General features: G+C 39.6%; 1 protein-coding gene across 1 annotated transcript in view; it reads left to right on the top strand.

Annotated features, from left to right (window-relative positions):
- Positions 1–10,229, top strand: part of PTPRZ1 (protein tyrosine phosphatase receptor type Z1) — a gene marked incomplete at both ends in the record, with an annotated part of 139,889 nt that extends 129,660 nt beyond the window's left edge. Inside the window, 9 exons of the mRNA XM_082076361.1 lie at positions 684–819; positions 1,815–1,961; positions 4,081–4,174; positions 4,480–4,553; positions 5,563–5,691; positions 7,174–7,320; positions 7,596–7,738; positions 8,371–8,506; positions 10,089–10,229. Coding sequence (XP_081932487.1) covers positions 684–819; positions 1,815–1,961; positions 4,081–4,174; positions 4,480–4,553; positions 5,563–5,691; positions 7,174–7,320; positions 7,596–7,738; positions 8,371–8,506; positions 10,089–10,229 — 1,147 coding nt within the window. The remainder of the gene's footprint in view (positions 1–683; positions 820–1,814; positions 1,962–4,080; positions 4,175–4,479; positions 4,554–5,562; positions 5,692–7,173; positions 7,321–7,595; positions 7,739–8,370; positions 8,507–10,088) is intronic.
- Between the last annotated feature and the right edge of the window lie 5,036 nt (positions 10,230–15,265).

The following is a 15,265-nucleotide window of genomic DNA, read 5'->3' as shown; positions in this document are numbered from 1 at the left end:
ACTCCCTACCTAGATATTTTATGAAAGAAAAAATCGGTTTTTAATCTTACAATACAGTAATTTTTATCTAAATGAGTCAGAGTTCCTAACAGGAGTGAGTTGATTAACCCTTTTTTCTACATCTTCCCTTTTTAAGAAGGCTTTCAGCCATATCTTCCCCTTTTAGCTGTATCTGGAGAGCACTAAGCTTTTTATTTTACAGATGTACCTTCAGCAGCTGTGTCACTTCCCGGGGTTTTCCTCAGTATGCTATCTTTGAAATATCCTATGTCTGTAACGAGTGGTATAATGCAACCTTCCCTTTAAGGTGGTGTGTGTTTCAACACAGAATAACTTGAACACATTAACTGTGTCCATATGCTGACATATGCCACCCTTTCTGAGTAAACTTGATGAAGTACCCTAAGGAATATCAGAAGCCTGAAAATTGCAGACCTGCAGTAAACCCCTTAGTTCTATTTCAATTGATGCACTAAAAATCAATTGAGAAAATTATATCTATTCTTGCACAAAGAAAAAGCTGAGTTGAAAAGATTTTTCTTCATTACCAGCTTTGAAGTTTTAGCAAAGTATATAATATAATTATATTCTACACACCAGTTTGTTGAAAAAGCTATGTATAAGAAACAGTTCTTTTTGTTGTTGTTTTACTTCAGGCTCAAGGTTATTTTTTTGTTTTATAGTGCTGGTGTTGGAAGGACAGGCACATACATAGTGTTAGACAGCATGCTGCAGCAAATTCAGCATGAAGGGACGGTCAACATATTTGGATTCTTGAAACACATACGTACCCAAAGGAACTACTTGGTGCAGACTGAGGTAAGGCTAAAATACATATGGTGAGACACTATTAGAGACCATTTCTGTTTGCAGAAGGAGAGATGATCCAGTTTTCTTTTTGGCACCACCAGACAGACTCACAACCAGCCACCAGACTGGACTTTCCATTTTCCTTCCGTTGTTGTTACAGATACACCCTACTAGGCTCACTTAGAGCGATGCACTAGAAATTACCAATCTGTGGGCTCTTGTCTGTTTATTGGGAAGTACTCTGTATAAATCTGTATAGTCTGTATAAATCATGTTTCCCACAGTAGCACTTTCTTGGCAGGGCATGCATTTTTGTCGTAGATTTTTTTAAGGAAACACCACTGTCAGGTGTTCAGATCTTCACTGAACCTGATCAAACAGTTGCTATCAGGCAATAAAAAGAAGGAAAAAACCTGTTTCAGATGGAAAATTATCTGTAGCTGCTTTAAACTGAAGATTATATATAGAATAGTGAAAGACCAGAAGAAAACAATAAGGACAACAGCAGGGCGTTTGAAAGTCTATTTCAGCTTTCAAGAACAGGTGGTTAGATTCCCCAGGGCCTTTCAATAGAAAAAAAGGTAATCAACAACTGCACGAGCACTTGTTCCAAAGGATGTGAGAGAGACAATAGAGCACAGCAGTAGGCACTGGGAGTGGTGGCTTTATTGCAAGAAAGGCAGGGAGAGTCACATAACAAGCTGACTTGAAAATTTGACTCAAGGCTGTGCTTGCATTCTTAACTCTGTCTGTGAACATGAGAGGTGGTGGGGATTTGGTATTATATCATATATACATTGCATGTGTAGTTCAGTTGGGCTTGTAAATGTGCATTGTCACTGAGGAGGGACAGCCTCCACTGTAGAGGATCACTTTGAGAAAACTCCCCTGGAGCACCACACTGTGAAGAAATACTGACCATGTCAGAAGTGGCAGCTTACCCCATGGTCTCCAAGGGTATCTGAAAATAATTAGAGCTCAGGTGTTTTGTTTTGTTTTCCTAGGAGCAATACATCTTCATTCATGATGCATTGGTCGAAGCGATACTCAGTAAAGAAACTGAAGTTCTTGAGACTCACATCCATGCCTATGTGAATGCTCTCTTGATACCTGGACCAACAGGAAAGACCAGACTGGAGAAACAATTCAAGGTGAGCTCTCCAAGATAGTATCATGAAAAGCTTTAGCCTTGCAAGCTTGAATGACTTAAAAGTAGGTGTCATCTCAACATGACTTTCATGAGCTTCCTCTATCTAAAATTTAACTTCTGAGCCTTAATTCAGAGGAATTTAACAAATGCATGCAGTCAGTTGGAACAAAACAATTTAAAAAACTCTTAAAAAAGAAATTTAAAAGAAGAAAGAGCATGAGAAATAGACTGGTAAGTAGAATTTGGAAAAACTAACTACATGCCTTTGCACAACGATCTCACAGATAAAACATCAGTCTGGAAAGATGTCATTTTGGCAAAAATGTCATGGGCTATATTGGTCAATCAGCATATTCCCCTTTAGTAGTGAGTAGAAGAGAGACTTCACCTCAGCAGGCAATAAGTGAACACTTTGGTGCTTGTAGATGTGGAGATCAGTATGTACATGCATGGGACTCTTAGTCCCACAGATAAAGACCTGACCCAGCCAGGTCACAGCCCAGAATCTGTGAGAGAAACAGCTGATTGACTCATGGGGAGAATGGAAGTCCAGCTCACTCACTGGTCCGCTTATAGAGAAAACACAGAAAATCCTGCCTTTTAAAATTAATTTGAATTCAGAGAAGTAAATCACATGTAAATGTTTTCCAGATTTTGTGGTAAAACAGACTTTGCTTTCCCTAATTTAACAGGAAATTAATTATTGGAACCGTCCTCTCTGAGATGTTAATTCTAAGGGGAACTGCATAGGACAATGTGTATTCTTTCTACAATTAGGTATTGGATGATAAGTAAAAAACTTAAGCAGATAAGTTTGTAGATAATGTCAGTGCATAATAAGGCTATGAATAATATTAGTATATTTATTTTGTGAAGTATTTTGGTCACATAGGCACAGTAACTAGTGTTTCATCAAGATAATGAACAATACAGAACAACAGAATAGAAACAACATACCAAAGGATTACAGAGTTTGCTGCTATCCTGGCTTGAGTGATCCGACAGTGTCGCACCAGTTTTTCCTAGGGAAAAGTAGAGACTCTTCTCTCAGCTGTCATGTACTTGGAGAAATAAGCATCCCACCTTTCCTACATAGATGAAAGAATAAAACACATAATATATACAAACAGAGTGTGTAAATATATATAAACACACAGTGTGCAGTGCAAATTTCAGGAGCCATGTAGAGCTCCAATTTCAAGAACTCAAATATCAGAAAGCGACATGTCTAATTCAATCTCATCTTCCTTTGCAAGCTAAAATTATTAGAGTAATAAGAAAAATGTGGGGTCTTGTTTTACTGAAGAACTGTTTCAGATTAAAAAAAATAAAAGTGGTCTAATTCATTGTGATGGATCTTCCCTGGTTTGCTATCTGTTTTTCCAAAGCAGGCAGCTTCTTGAAGCTACACATGCCCAGCACAAAACTTCATGGAAAAGTCTTTTGAATTCTTTTGAACATTTTGATTTGGTTGATTTTTCTAGAAATCAATAAAAAATTCTAAAAACTAGGAAAAACCTGCTTTCTAAACTTATTTCATGCCTAATAAGTAGATATACAGGATTGTGGTGTATATATTTGTGTATACACTTGTTTCTTCTCATAGTATTGTCTCTTTGAAATTTATTATTTGAAATAAGTAAGTGAGACACTCCCCACATCAGCCCTATTTTCCTCTCACAGGTTTGGAGAAGCTCATGACTGGGATATCTATAGATGCCCCACATCAGGAGCTATACTGCCTGTATAACAATGCAGATTTTTCTGCACAGACATTTACTGTTTTCCAAAACTATTTGAAGTTACACAAACAACTGTGCAGGCAAAATGGATGTGACACCAGGATGGCAACAAGCAATGAGGGGCTGGACGTGGGAACAACATAAAGTGGCATTTCCTTCAAAGACATGCTTTTTGATCTAGGGCTCAAGAACCATTTGAACTGATAGAGAAGAAAAAAGATTCTGATGACCTGCTAAGTGATTTAGCCAGATAACTAGATACCTAAAGTTAAGAGCGACAGCTAACCTGAAATACGGGCACCCTTCTGTGTAATGCAGCCCGTGAAGGATTGGCTTTTGTACAATAACTTGATTTTTTTTTTAACTTGATCGTTTCAGTTACTGAGCCAGTGTAACACACAGCAGTGTGATTATTCAACTGCACTCAAACAGTGCAACAGGGAAAAGAACCGGACTTCATCCATCATTCCTGGTAAGCTTCTTCAAATCGCCCTCTCTAGGTGGCAAAATGTTTATGAACCATATATGCCAAACCTTTAATCTTTCCTCAGTAAGAACGGCAGACATCTGCATTGGTGTGGAGCAATGTTCTGTAAAGTACTTTTAGCGAAGAAATGATTTAAGTACTACATATGGGAAAACAAAATAGATGGTTGGATAACACTTTATCCTGATTATTGTAGCTTAGTGTTATCATTACTATGAGATGGGTGAGATAATTGCTATAATATATTAGTCATTGCAACATTCGTACTAGTTCATAACTTCTTTTTACAGTGGAAAGATCTAGAGTGAGTATCTCATCATTGTCCGGTGAAGGGACGGACTACATCAATGCTTCCTATATTATGGTAAGTCAGTTAACTGTATTGGTGAAAAACAAATCTCCCATTGTATAGCTGCTTGCAGAGCTGCCATGTGTCCGAGTTAGGGCAGTCCTGATTTTGAAAGCTCCTTTCTTCCATCAGTCGCTCTACCTGAAAGAGTTACTTCCCCCTGGAACTATTATTACTGTTACTACTGTCCTTAAGTCTGGTTAGGTGCATTGCAGTTTAACAATCTGTAGAACCAGAAATCCCACCATATTTTTAAAAACTGGTTAAGCTAAATGCCACCTGTGAAAGGATGTTTTGAGATGAACTAAAAGTGTTAACTAACAAGTTAATCTTCAATGGCTGTACTGTGGTTTGCCTTCCTACCTGCTCATCTTACAGAGCTTTAGCAATTGGCATAGCCCAAGGCACCATAGCTCATCAGCTTCCCATTAGCTTTTTGTTCCCTGGGTTTTCTTCGATTCTTTTCCCCTTCATTAGGGGAGGACTAAATGCTTCCTGGGCATTCAGGGAGGAGATGGGAACCTCCCTGCAGTGCTGTTTATGCACGATCCTTCATCATGTCTATTAGTGCAAAACAGCTATCTTTTGTGGTAAGAAGTTCATCTGGGACATCTGTACAAATTAAGAGACCGCTTGGGATTTTTGTAGATCTTTAAAGTGTGCTATTATTTGTTACAGGTTGCCGGCTCCTCTGGAAGTCTGGTTGATGTAGAACAATTAGCATGTGTGTCTGAGTTAATTTCTTTTCATTCTGAGTTGCCTGTTCAAGGCTCCACTGATCTCTTTTGCCTTTTTTTTTTTATCAAATTTTTTTAAGTTTAAAAAATTATTTCGGTGTAATTGATTTTATTCTTTACATCCGGAAAATACTGTAATGCAAGTTTTATGTTCTTCTAATAATTGCAGGAAGCCAAAGGAGGCACAACTCTCCAATTTATTTTCAAGGCTTCTGTCTCTGTCCACTAGAAGCTTCCTTTAAATGTTAATAGTTGGGCATTCCAAGTCTGTTGATTTTGTTTTGCAGGGTTATTATCAAAGTAATGAGTTCATTATTACCCAGCATCCCTTACTACACACTATCAAGGATTTCTGGAGAATGATATGGGACCATAATGCCCAGCTAATAGTCATGCTTCCTGATAGCCAGAATATGGTAAGTTCCACAGGTGATTGTTATGGGTCTATGTATGAATTTTATTAGTGTTACCATTTTGAAATATGCAGTACATGAGACAAAATCTTGGATTTTGCAAAAAGCAATTAAAAATTAATAATACTGTGTTGAGTGTAAAATCCTCCAAATCATCGAATGGAAATCTGGAGATTCTTGTCTGGGCATATTGCAGCTGGCATGAAGAATTATTGAATCATTCCTGTATAATTTATAAAAAGAGCCAAACAGCAGGAGTAACCATTATGTAAGATTAGTTTTGCTCCAGAACTTTTACATTAGATGTAATATTGCTTCTTCAGACATTATTGGGTAAGTGGCGAAACCTGAGTTTCTCTTGCTCATCTCCTAAAGTTACAAACAAACACTTGTTTAGCAGGGATTTGTCTGACTCTAAACAGCACAGGAAGCTCAAGTTTTCATCCTGTATGTGTAATTTAATAACAAATGAATATGTTTTTTGGTTACTAGATATCTGGGAATATCTGAGAGCTTTTAGGTTGGTATTTAGAGAAATCTCAAGATGTGAGAAGGCATCATGTTTGGTAATAAGTTTGGAGGAAAGCCAAGCAAATGCTTTGGAGAGTCTTGTTTGATTGGAAAAACATGTGCAACCAAGACAATGTTAGGTTTTTTGTCTCATCAAATGTTTTATAAATGTTACACTTCCTATAGACCAGATGTATTTTTAAGTTAGCCCTTGTTGTTTTGCCAGGTAGTGCTGGTTTATTACGATCCCTGTAAAAAAAGGCACTCAGACTTTGTAAAGTATCATTTAAAATGCTATTTATTAGAGGTAGCACAGTAAAATAGAGGGTATTATAGATAATGTTGCTTCCCTTCAGATGCTGGAAACCCCAAGTTACGCAGCTTTAAATGAATCTCTGACCAAAGTACCTCATGCCATGCAGCTCCTATCCATGGAAGGGTTACCCCCCATTTTTGTCATTCAAGCTATTATAGGATTTTCTTAAAAGAAAACAACTCTGTTCATCATTTCTGCTGTCAAACAGGAAGGATGGTCTCATTATAACTTCTTGCTGCACTTTTAGATGATTCCAAGGTCACAAAGGTGGCATAATCATGGTGCTGCATGAGAGCTGCCTGCAGGCTCCTGTGTTACACTCCATGAACTAAGCTTATCCCAGGGCCATGGGCTGTGGGCAGCACGGCCCAGCCTGGAGGCCCGGCCGGACATCTGCAGCCCTGCGCACGCTGGCTGCGGTATGGGCCGCTCTCCCCGCTGGGGTACGGTGGTCTTCTCAGCAAGAGCCCTACAGAGATGTCTGAAAACCATCACATGTGATGTTCGTAATACCAATCAATTTTTGATCTGTCAGTTTAAATCTAGCTGGCTGCATTGATTACATACGTGACGTATTATTTATTATGTTGGATTAAGGTTTATTTTAAGAGTGCAACATTACTTACTTTTATGGCTGCTTTTTTTTTTTTTTCCCAAAGGCTGAAGACGAGTTTGTATACTGGCCAAACAAAGATGAGCCTATAAACTGTGAGAGCTTCAAAGTTACTATGATTGCTGAAGAACACAAGTGTCTGTCTAATGAGGAGAAACTCATAATCCAAGACTTCATTTTAGAAGCTACACAGGTAACAGTGTCAGGACTTGAGTAGTTAAAGGTAATGCCTACATTCTGTTTCATTTCCTGTGGTAAATGAGTGATAAAATTCGGTGCCCTTGAAGCACCCAGGGAGGGTGTAACCTCTATAGGTCATGTGGTGACGTGGGGAATAGGATAGTCCTACCTCCACAGTGGTGGGATTCTGTATCTGGAGGCTGGAGCCAGACTGGAACCAGGTGAGGGATAAGAATAAAGATAGTCAGTCTTTTACCAAATTGATTTATGTTTTTTTCGCTCTTTTAGGATGACTATGTACTTGAAGTGAGGCATTTTCAGTGTCCAAAATGGCCAAATCCTGATAGTCCTATTAGTAAAACCTTTGAACTGATCAGCATCATCAAAGAGGAAACTTCCAACCGTGATGGACCCATGATTGTACATGACGAGTAAGAACCACAGCTTTCAGTTTGTTTTGAGTTTTTTCTGTGGAACAATCCTTTCATCTCGTTTAGAGTGAAAGGCGCTGAAACAAGGCACAAAGCCTGCACCTAACAATAGTGCTGCTGCTTCTGTTCTGGCTGCATCAACAAGAGAAACATTTCTGTTTTATCACACTTCAATGTTCTTTTCAATTCAATCATTTTGATACTCCAGATGACTCTTGAGTGGGGCACAGGAGAGGAAATAAATCAGGGCTTCATTGTCTATTACTGAAAAAAGTAAGACCATTTAGATGAGGCACCTTACCCTTCTGCAGCTGTTTACTAATGGCCAAAAACACTGAAATGTTGAAATACTGAAGGACCTGAGGCCTTCAGGTTTTGGTTAGAAGAGGAATATAGAGAAATAACTATACAACTGGCTTTTAAAGACTCTCAGAAGCTGTAGCCAGGTGCTGTGAAGGTTCTGTTAAGGCACTGCTGGCCAGTTCTATTTCAGAAACTGTAAAGACCACATGACAGAAAGTCATCTTACCAGTTTACCCTGGATTTTGTATTTTCTCCAGCTGTCTAAACTTGATCCAGTTTCTAGAGCCTTTTTTTGTGTGTTTTCATTTGGTTTTTTTCACTTTACAAAGGCACGGAGGGGTGACAGCGGGCACTTTCTGTGCATTAACAACACTGATGCATCAACTGGAAAATGAGAACTCAGTGGATGTTTACCAGGTAGCGAAGATGATAAATTTGATGAGGCCTGGAGTCTTTACAGATATTGTAAGTAATAAGCAAAATGTGTGCATATTTTTTCCTACATGTTTTATTATTAACGTGCTTAGATCTTATGGCAACATTACTGAACCACTGGCATCTTAGTTTCTACATGAATTAATCAAAACCGTCTTCCAGAGGTGCTGTAGTGGACGTTAAAACAAAGTATTTCCCATGAAAATCTGTTATGTGGTTATTAAGTGGTCATATTCAAAATGTGCAGAGCTGCCACCATCATCATAAAATCTGCACTGTGTCATGTAAATGAAGGTTTTAATTCAGCAGAAATAAATTTGTTTTAAACCCTGAAGTGTTTACCCCAGTCTTCCATTTGAGAATGGACTTTGATCTTCTGTGATCTGTTGAATGGTCTCTTGACACCATTGTCACTGTGCTTACAGGAAGAAAAAACATGAAAAGTATAACAGATAAGCATTACTTATTAAGTCAGTGTTGTACAAATGCAAATTTATAATAGAAGTTAAAAACTATGAATCCTGCCCCTTTTGTCATCCCACTATAAATCTGACAGCTGCAGAGCTACAATGGATGCAATAAGGAAACACTTGAAGAGTGAAACGTTAGGGTTAGCGTTATCACATTTTTGACAGCAAAAAGAGGACATGAGACAGGATTGACAGATGTGTCCGCCCCTTGCCCTGCCCAGCTGGCCCAGACTGAGCTGCCTGGCAGACAATGGAGTGAAAACAGGAACTCTTCCCACCTCAGCAGCACCATCAGGACCCTTGCTCCTCTTACCTCAGGAGCCTTCAGCAAATACCAGGGCTCTGTATCTCAGATTGCCGGTTTCCCATCCTCCTACTGCAGACTTTCAGATTCGTTGCCCATTCTACCCCACATGTCTTGGTCCAACCTAATAATCCAGACCCCATACCCCACTCTATTTATTCTGTCTTACTGTTCCCCACTCCTTCCATCACAGAAATTCTTCACCCTCATGTATCTATCCTCGAACCTGAAATATTCCTCTGCCCTCTCATGGCATCTGCTGTTCCCTTGGCTGTGCCCGCTCTCCCTGCACACAATATCCAGCTGTTTCCCCCTTCCCAGCCCACGCTGCAGCCCAGCTGGCCCCATGAATCTTCCTACAAAGTCTTATCTTTCTTCCTACACTTGGCAGAGTCTTCAAAAACATAAACAGTAACTCTAATTACCAAAAAAAAAGGAAAAGAACACCTGCCTGCCTAGAATTCAGGGGGCAAAAAATGAGAAAATATTCAAGGAGCAAAAAAAAAGCCAACAGACAAATAGTAGCCCTAATCCTGACCCCATTCAAATGGGAGCTTTGCGATTGACTTTAACAAGGATCAGATTTAGCACATAATCTTTCATTTCAAATACAGTTTTCTCCCCTACCTGTACTATGTTCCTTAGTGTTGTGCTTTAAATTGGGAGCCATTAGTCAGAAGATTAATGAAGCTGCTGAGTAACACAGTAAATTGTGGAGCACGGTACATTAACGGACTGACACATCGGCTGTTAATTAATTTCGAGTAACAGTGTTACAAGATAATCTAGTGTTATTATTTCTGACAACACACCGACTCTATTCTCTTTTCTTCTCCAGGAGCAGTACCAGTTTCTGTACAAAGCTATTCTCAGCCTTGTCAGCACAAGGCAAGAAGAAAACCCTTCGGCGTCTATGGACAGTAATGGCTCAGCTTTACCCGATGGAAATGTGGCTGAAAGTTTAGAATCCTTAGTTTAATTAGCACATCAAATTAAACACACACGTACCTACATCACACCAGTCACACCTGGAGTTTACCGTTGTTTTCAGTTTTATACTTTGTGGGGGGGGAGATCTGTCCAGTCACTATATGTATAATCAGATCCCGACCTTTGCTCAAAGTCATTTCTGTTACATATGACTTTACTGCAGAATTTTTATCATTAACAATGTGTGCCTTTTCTTGAAAGATTTCTTGTAATACGTTGTTACGTCTGGACTAACTTGATTGACTTTTACAGTGTTTCTAAGAAATGAATTGTGGTATGTTTTTCCAGTATTAGTTTTTGATTTATCTGGCTTTACTTTTAACTTTAAATTATCATATTTATAGATGTTAGGGAATTCTCAACTACAAACAAACATGTCATGGTTTTAGTATTTGATTTATTTGCCGTATTTATAACAATTTACATTTGCTAGAAATACAACTTTTAATATAGTAGAATGTAAATAAAATACTGTTCTCCATAACATTCAACATTTTAAGTCTTCAGTTAGACATTTAGAATAGTAATCTGATACTTACTGTAAATACTGCTACTTCTGTAGTGACTCCATGGACCAAATTTATATTTATAATTGTAGATTTTTATATTTTACTACAGAGTCAGTTTTCTAGTTCTGTGTAATTGCCTTGTTAAAATTATGTAGTCCGGTATGTTTTTATTTTAACAAAGTCTTCTGATATATAATTGTGCATCTTAAGCAATTAACCTTCGTATAGCTGCATGTGATTTTAACTTTTTGTGGGAAATAGAAATCATTTGTTTTGAAATGAGAAGTTTTTATGAGAATAACACCTGTACTTGGCATTGTTAAATTGTTTTTACCTATGGCATTGCAAAAATAAATATAAATATTCCAGTCTGCGTGTAGCAGTCTGCCACATCCAGTGAACAGTCCTGGCTGTCACGTGGGAGGGCTCTTACTCACCAGAACAGGGACTCGAGGCCAACCTGGAGATGGCTGCTCTGCCTGTGGAACCTGCGAGTTCAGAAGACAGTTTTAGAAAGCTTTACATTTTGTTATTTAATACCTGTTCTTCTTCCACCCATACCCATAGTGTCCACGTTAGCTCCTGGTTTAGTCTCTCCTTGCACATCTCCCAGTCTGGTCACCCACATGCTAACGGTGTGTCCCAGGCCTCCAAATTGCCTTAATTACCCCCTCAAAAGACTTCTCCACGCCGGCTTTGCTTCAGATCAGTCCTCAGCTGCTCAGCTCTTTGCTGCCTCCTTTGGCAAAGCAAAAGCCAGATTCGGGGAAGCAAAAAAGCAAGAAATATCTGCAAGAACAAAAGCAAAATGTTTCAGCTTGCCACTCGGCCGTTTTCTGTCACCTTCTGAACTGGCAAGAAAATACACTGATTGTACCCAAGGTTGCAGCGCTGAGGAGGTGGAGGAACCCGGAGCAGAATAGATCTTTGTTTAAAACTAGCACAGGCCATGAGAGTAACTATTTTCTCACTTTGGTACATTCTGTTGCTAAGTAGAAATGCATAGAAATACGGCAGAGATACAGTTCTGGACTAGGATGCCATAGAAACTAGTGGACACTAAGATGAAAACTAAGGACGGAGAGGACAGACCTGATGTGGGCTTGGAGACTTTAGTCAACTCCTTCCTAAGGCAAGAGTGTGTGAGGGACCTTGATGTGTCAGCAGATATAGATCTAGACCCCTTCAGAAGTGTGGGGTGGAGGGCAGGTGGAGCTGTAACAAAGCCAAAACTAATTTAGGGGAACCTAAGTAGTGGAAACTTTTAAGAATTCTCACACTGTTGATACATGAAACGAGCCTGAAGGTGCTGGACCAGGAGACAGAATGGCACAGAATGACTCAACAGCTACCAGTAAAGCAAACTTTTTCCTGCTCTTGCCCTCAAATAAATAAATGAATGGCAGGACAGAGAGCAGCAATCAGGCATGAGGCACAAGGGCACTGCCCATGCAGCCCCTTTTACTCCTCTCCATTTTTCCCTTGCTTATTCTTTCCCCATCCACCTTTATCCCTCTGTCTCTCCACCCTGGTCTCCCTGCCTCTGTGCAGATATACAACCTAACTGCCTAATAACCTTTTCTTCACAGCCCCAAGTTTTGTCATATCCATACGCAAATGTGAAACCTCTGTGCCACCACTTGCTCGTCTCAGCCGTACATTGTATTATCAACATTGTTACCCCGGTACTTCTGGCCTAGCAGCGTTTCTTTCCAAAAGGTCTCCACCAGTTTGTCCTTCCCTCGTGTAGCCCTGTGACCTGTCTGTGAACCGCAGCCAGACCTCAGGACACTGTTGGTCACATCTCGGAGCTCTTGCTGCCTTCAGGAGGTTCTCGGCATCGGTGCAGGTGGTGCAGCCTGGGGCCAGGGCTGCAGCCATGTCCTTCTGATCCAGGGCTTGCCAATGGACTGCACAGCCATAGCCAGCTGATTGAATAACTCAGAAACAAGGGAACCTACTTTTCTGAGCCAAGAAATCTTTATTCAGGTTTAATTTTTTCGTTGTTGTTTTTTTTTTTTTTTTTTCTGTGATCCTTGTCATCCCTGAATTTTTGCTAATTCTGAAGTTCGGGAAGAACAGCACCAAGATACAGCTTCTAAGTGCAAGTGAACTTACAATGTACCCTTAGCAAAGTTAAACACCTTTGAAAAATAGGAACTGGATTTTTTTTCCATATTCTATTTGTGTTATCTTGGCAGTGGTAACAGTTACAAATGTACAGAACCTGCTCATCCCAAACTATATCCATTTTTATAATACTGTTGACGTACACACACTTTCTTCAAGGCTTTTGTGCACAAAGTCGGTACACACAGAGGTGGGTGATGGTTCCTCTTTGAGGAAGGGATTAGTTTATTTCCCAAGTAGCCTGGGGGTTCCGTACTGCTTCCTCTAAATCACTCAGCATGACTGACACCCTCCTCTTGCACATCTAGGTTAACAAGGGCAGCTAATTCCCCCCTGCTCATTTCAAAAATATAGAAACAATTTTTCCTTTCTTACTCTCTAGTGGTGCCCGTATGAGAGAGGTTAATTGTGATCTTATGGCCATTTGTAAACCGTATTCCATAATCTTCTTAGTGTACACTCCTGTACTTCACCGCACTGGCACACAAGAGAAATGATAATGCTCCTGTGCTACTTCTCCAGCCTTTTCTCTAGGAAAACTGGCTTTTAGCCTCAAATAACTTTGTGCTTTTTATTTTGATATCTTCTATTAATGGATTTGCAGTTGTATATATGAAGTCTTTTTTTGGGCCAGTTAATTCTACTTTGTTTTTCAAGCCTCTGAGGACCAAAAGCCAAAAAGGAATCCTCCTTTCTAAAATCCCATCTTGATATAACTGTTCCTTTCAACCTAAACTGTTTTGCAGACATTTAAAAATGATAATCCAAGGAATCAGCTGTTGTTCAAGGTTTCTTCCAGAGATGTTTGTAATCACATTCATCATCTTAGCATGCTGACAAGTTATTTAAAACATAAGTGCTTAGGATAATCTCTTTACTCACACATATTGGTTCTGATCTAGAAAAAAATAAGAATCATAAAAAAAATCTTCTATAATCTTCAACCGTGATGGATTACAGATTTTAATAAATGCGTGTCAGTTCCTCCCTCAGACAAAGGCCATATTCTAATTAATTTTTTTTTCTTGTAATCCAAGCTACAGACTCAAAAGACACATAGCGTGCCCTTTCAAACTGGGTCAAGTGTGGAAAAGATGTTATGTATCTCCAGCAAGAAGCAGGATATTAATAAACAATGTCACTTTAAGATTTTTTTCAACAAAGCTATGTCAGGTGCCAAAGAAAACTTGATTAGTGAGTTTTCATCCTGGGAAGCCATAGGTGAGTTAAAAAAAAATCACTTAAGTACATTGCCAACTTTTGTGGTGTTGATTTGATACCTTTGGAAAAGCTTTACAAAAGTCAGCAATAAATGATGAATAGAAGTTACTAAGCTCACAGCTCTCAGCACAACAGTGTAGTAGTTGAAGACCTTAGTATGGACTTTGAAAAACAGTTGACTAAGCTGATTAGCAACGTTTTATCACCTGGCACTGTTCATCACGGCATCCTAGGTTAACGCGTGTCATTCCAGACGGGGTGAGGTCTTCTGTGGTAAATGCTCACTTCAACACAAGTTTAGAAAAGTTAAACTCGTTTCTCTCTCTAAACATTCTAAACAATAAGTAAAGCAGAGCTGGGGAGGAGAGGAGCAATATTGTCTTGTCGGGGTTAAAAACAGAAACAGGGACACAACTACCACTCTGAGTCTGAGGTGCCTGAGGTTACAGTTGTAGTTTTCACAGCTTCTGTGCAGCACAGCTGAGTTCTGACCCCCCGTTTGTTTCACAGGTTTGTGCTTTAGGGACACAAGGGAAGAGAAGTCTCAGTACATTGGGCCACTTTACATCCAATTCCCCCCTGTTTCCAAATTGCATTCTGTCCTTTCAGAGCCAAAACAAAACAAAGCCCCTTCTGACTTATAGAATCAATTCCCTTGTTTCAGGCAAGTCAGAACCTGCACACCGTAATTTAGTCAGAGCATGTTTGAGATGGTGTGATGTGCCTTGATAAATTCTGCTGGATACTCAAAGCTAAATTTTTTTTCTCCCCCTCCTCTTGTTAGTTTTCCAGTTTAATCCCAGATTTTTTTCCCCTAAAACAGCTATTGTGCTATGAGCTTATGCCCTTTGTCTGCCAGTCACACTTGGATGCTCTGGTCCCTGACAGGGATGTAATTCTCATCTGTAGGAATATCCAGAGCTGAGAGAATGTGAAACGCTGAGGCAAAGAAGGCAGCTTGAGTGCAACAGGGCTCAGACACCTCCATCTCAGAAATAAACTGGGATCTTGTCTGTCCTGGAGAGCCACCACCAGAATAAATTCCAAAGTGAAAAAACAAGAGACACACACTGACAATGTGCTCCTCGCAGCCCGATGTGAACAAACAGCTTCAGAGCCTTTCAGCCCAGGCAGCGGCAGCAGAAACCAAACCATGAATTTGGCC

The sequence above is a fragment of the Streptopelia decaocto genome, assembly GCF_964273445.1.
Source record: "Streptopelia decaocto genome assembly, chromosome: 1".
NCBI lineage: Eukaryota > Metazoa > Chordata > Aves > Columbiformes > Columbidae > Streptopelia > Streptopelia decaocto.
Note: the sequence above shows the minus strand (reverse complement) of the source record. Positions and strands in the feature narration are given on the sequence as shown.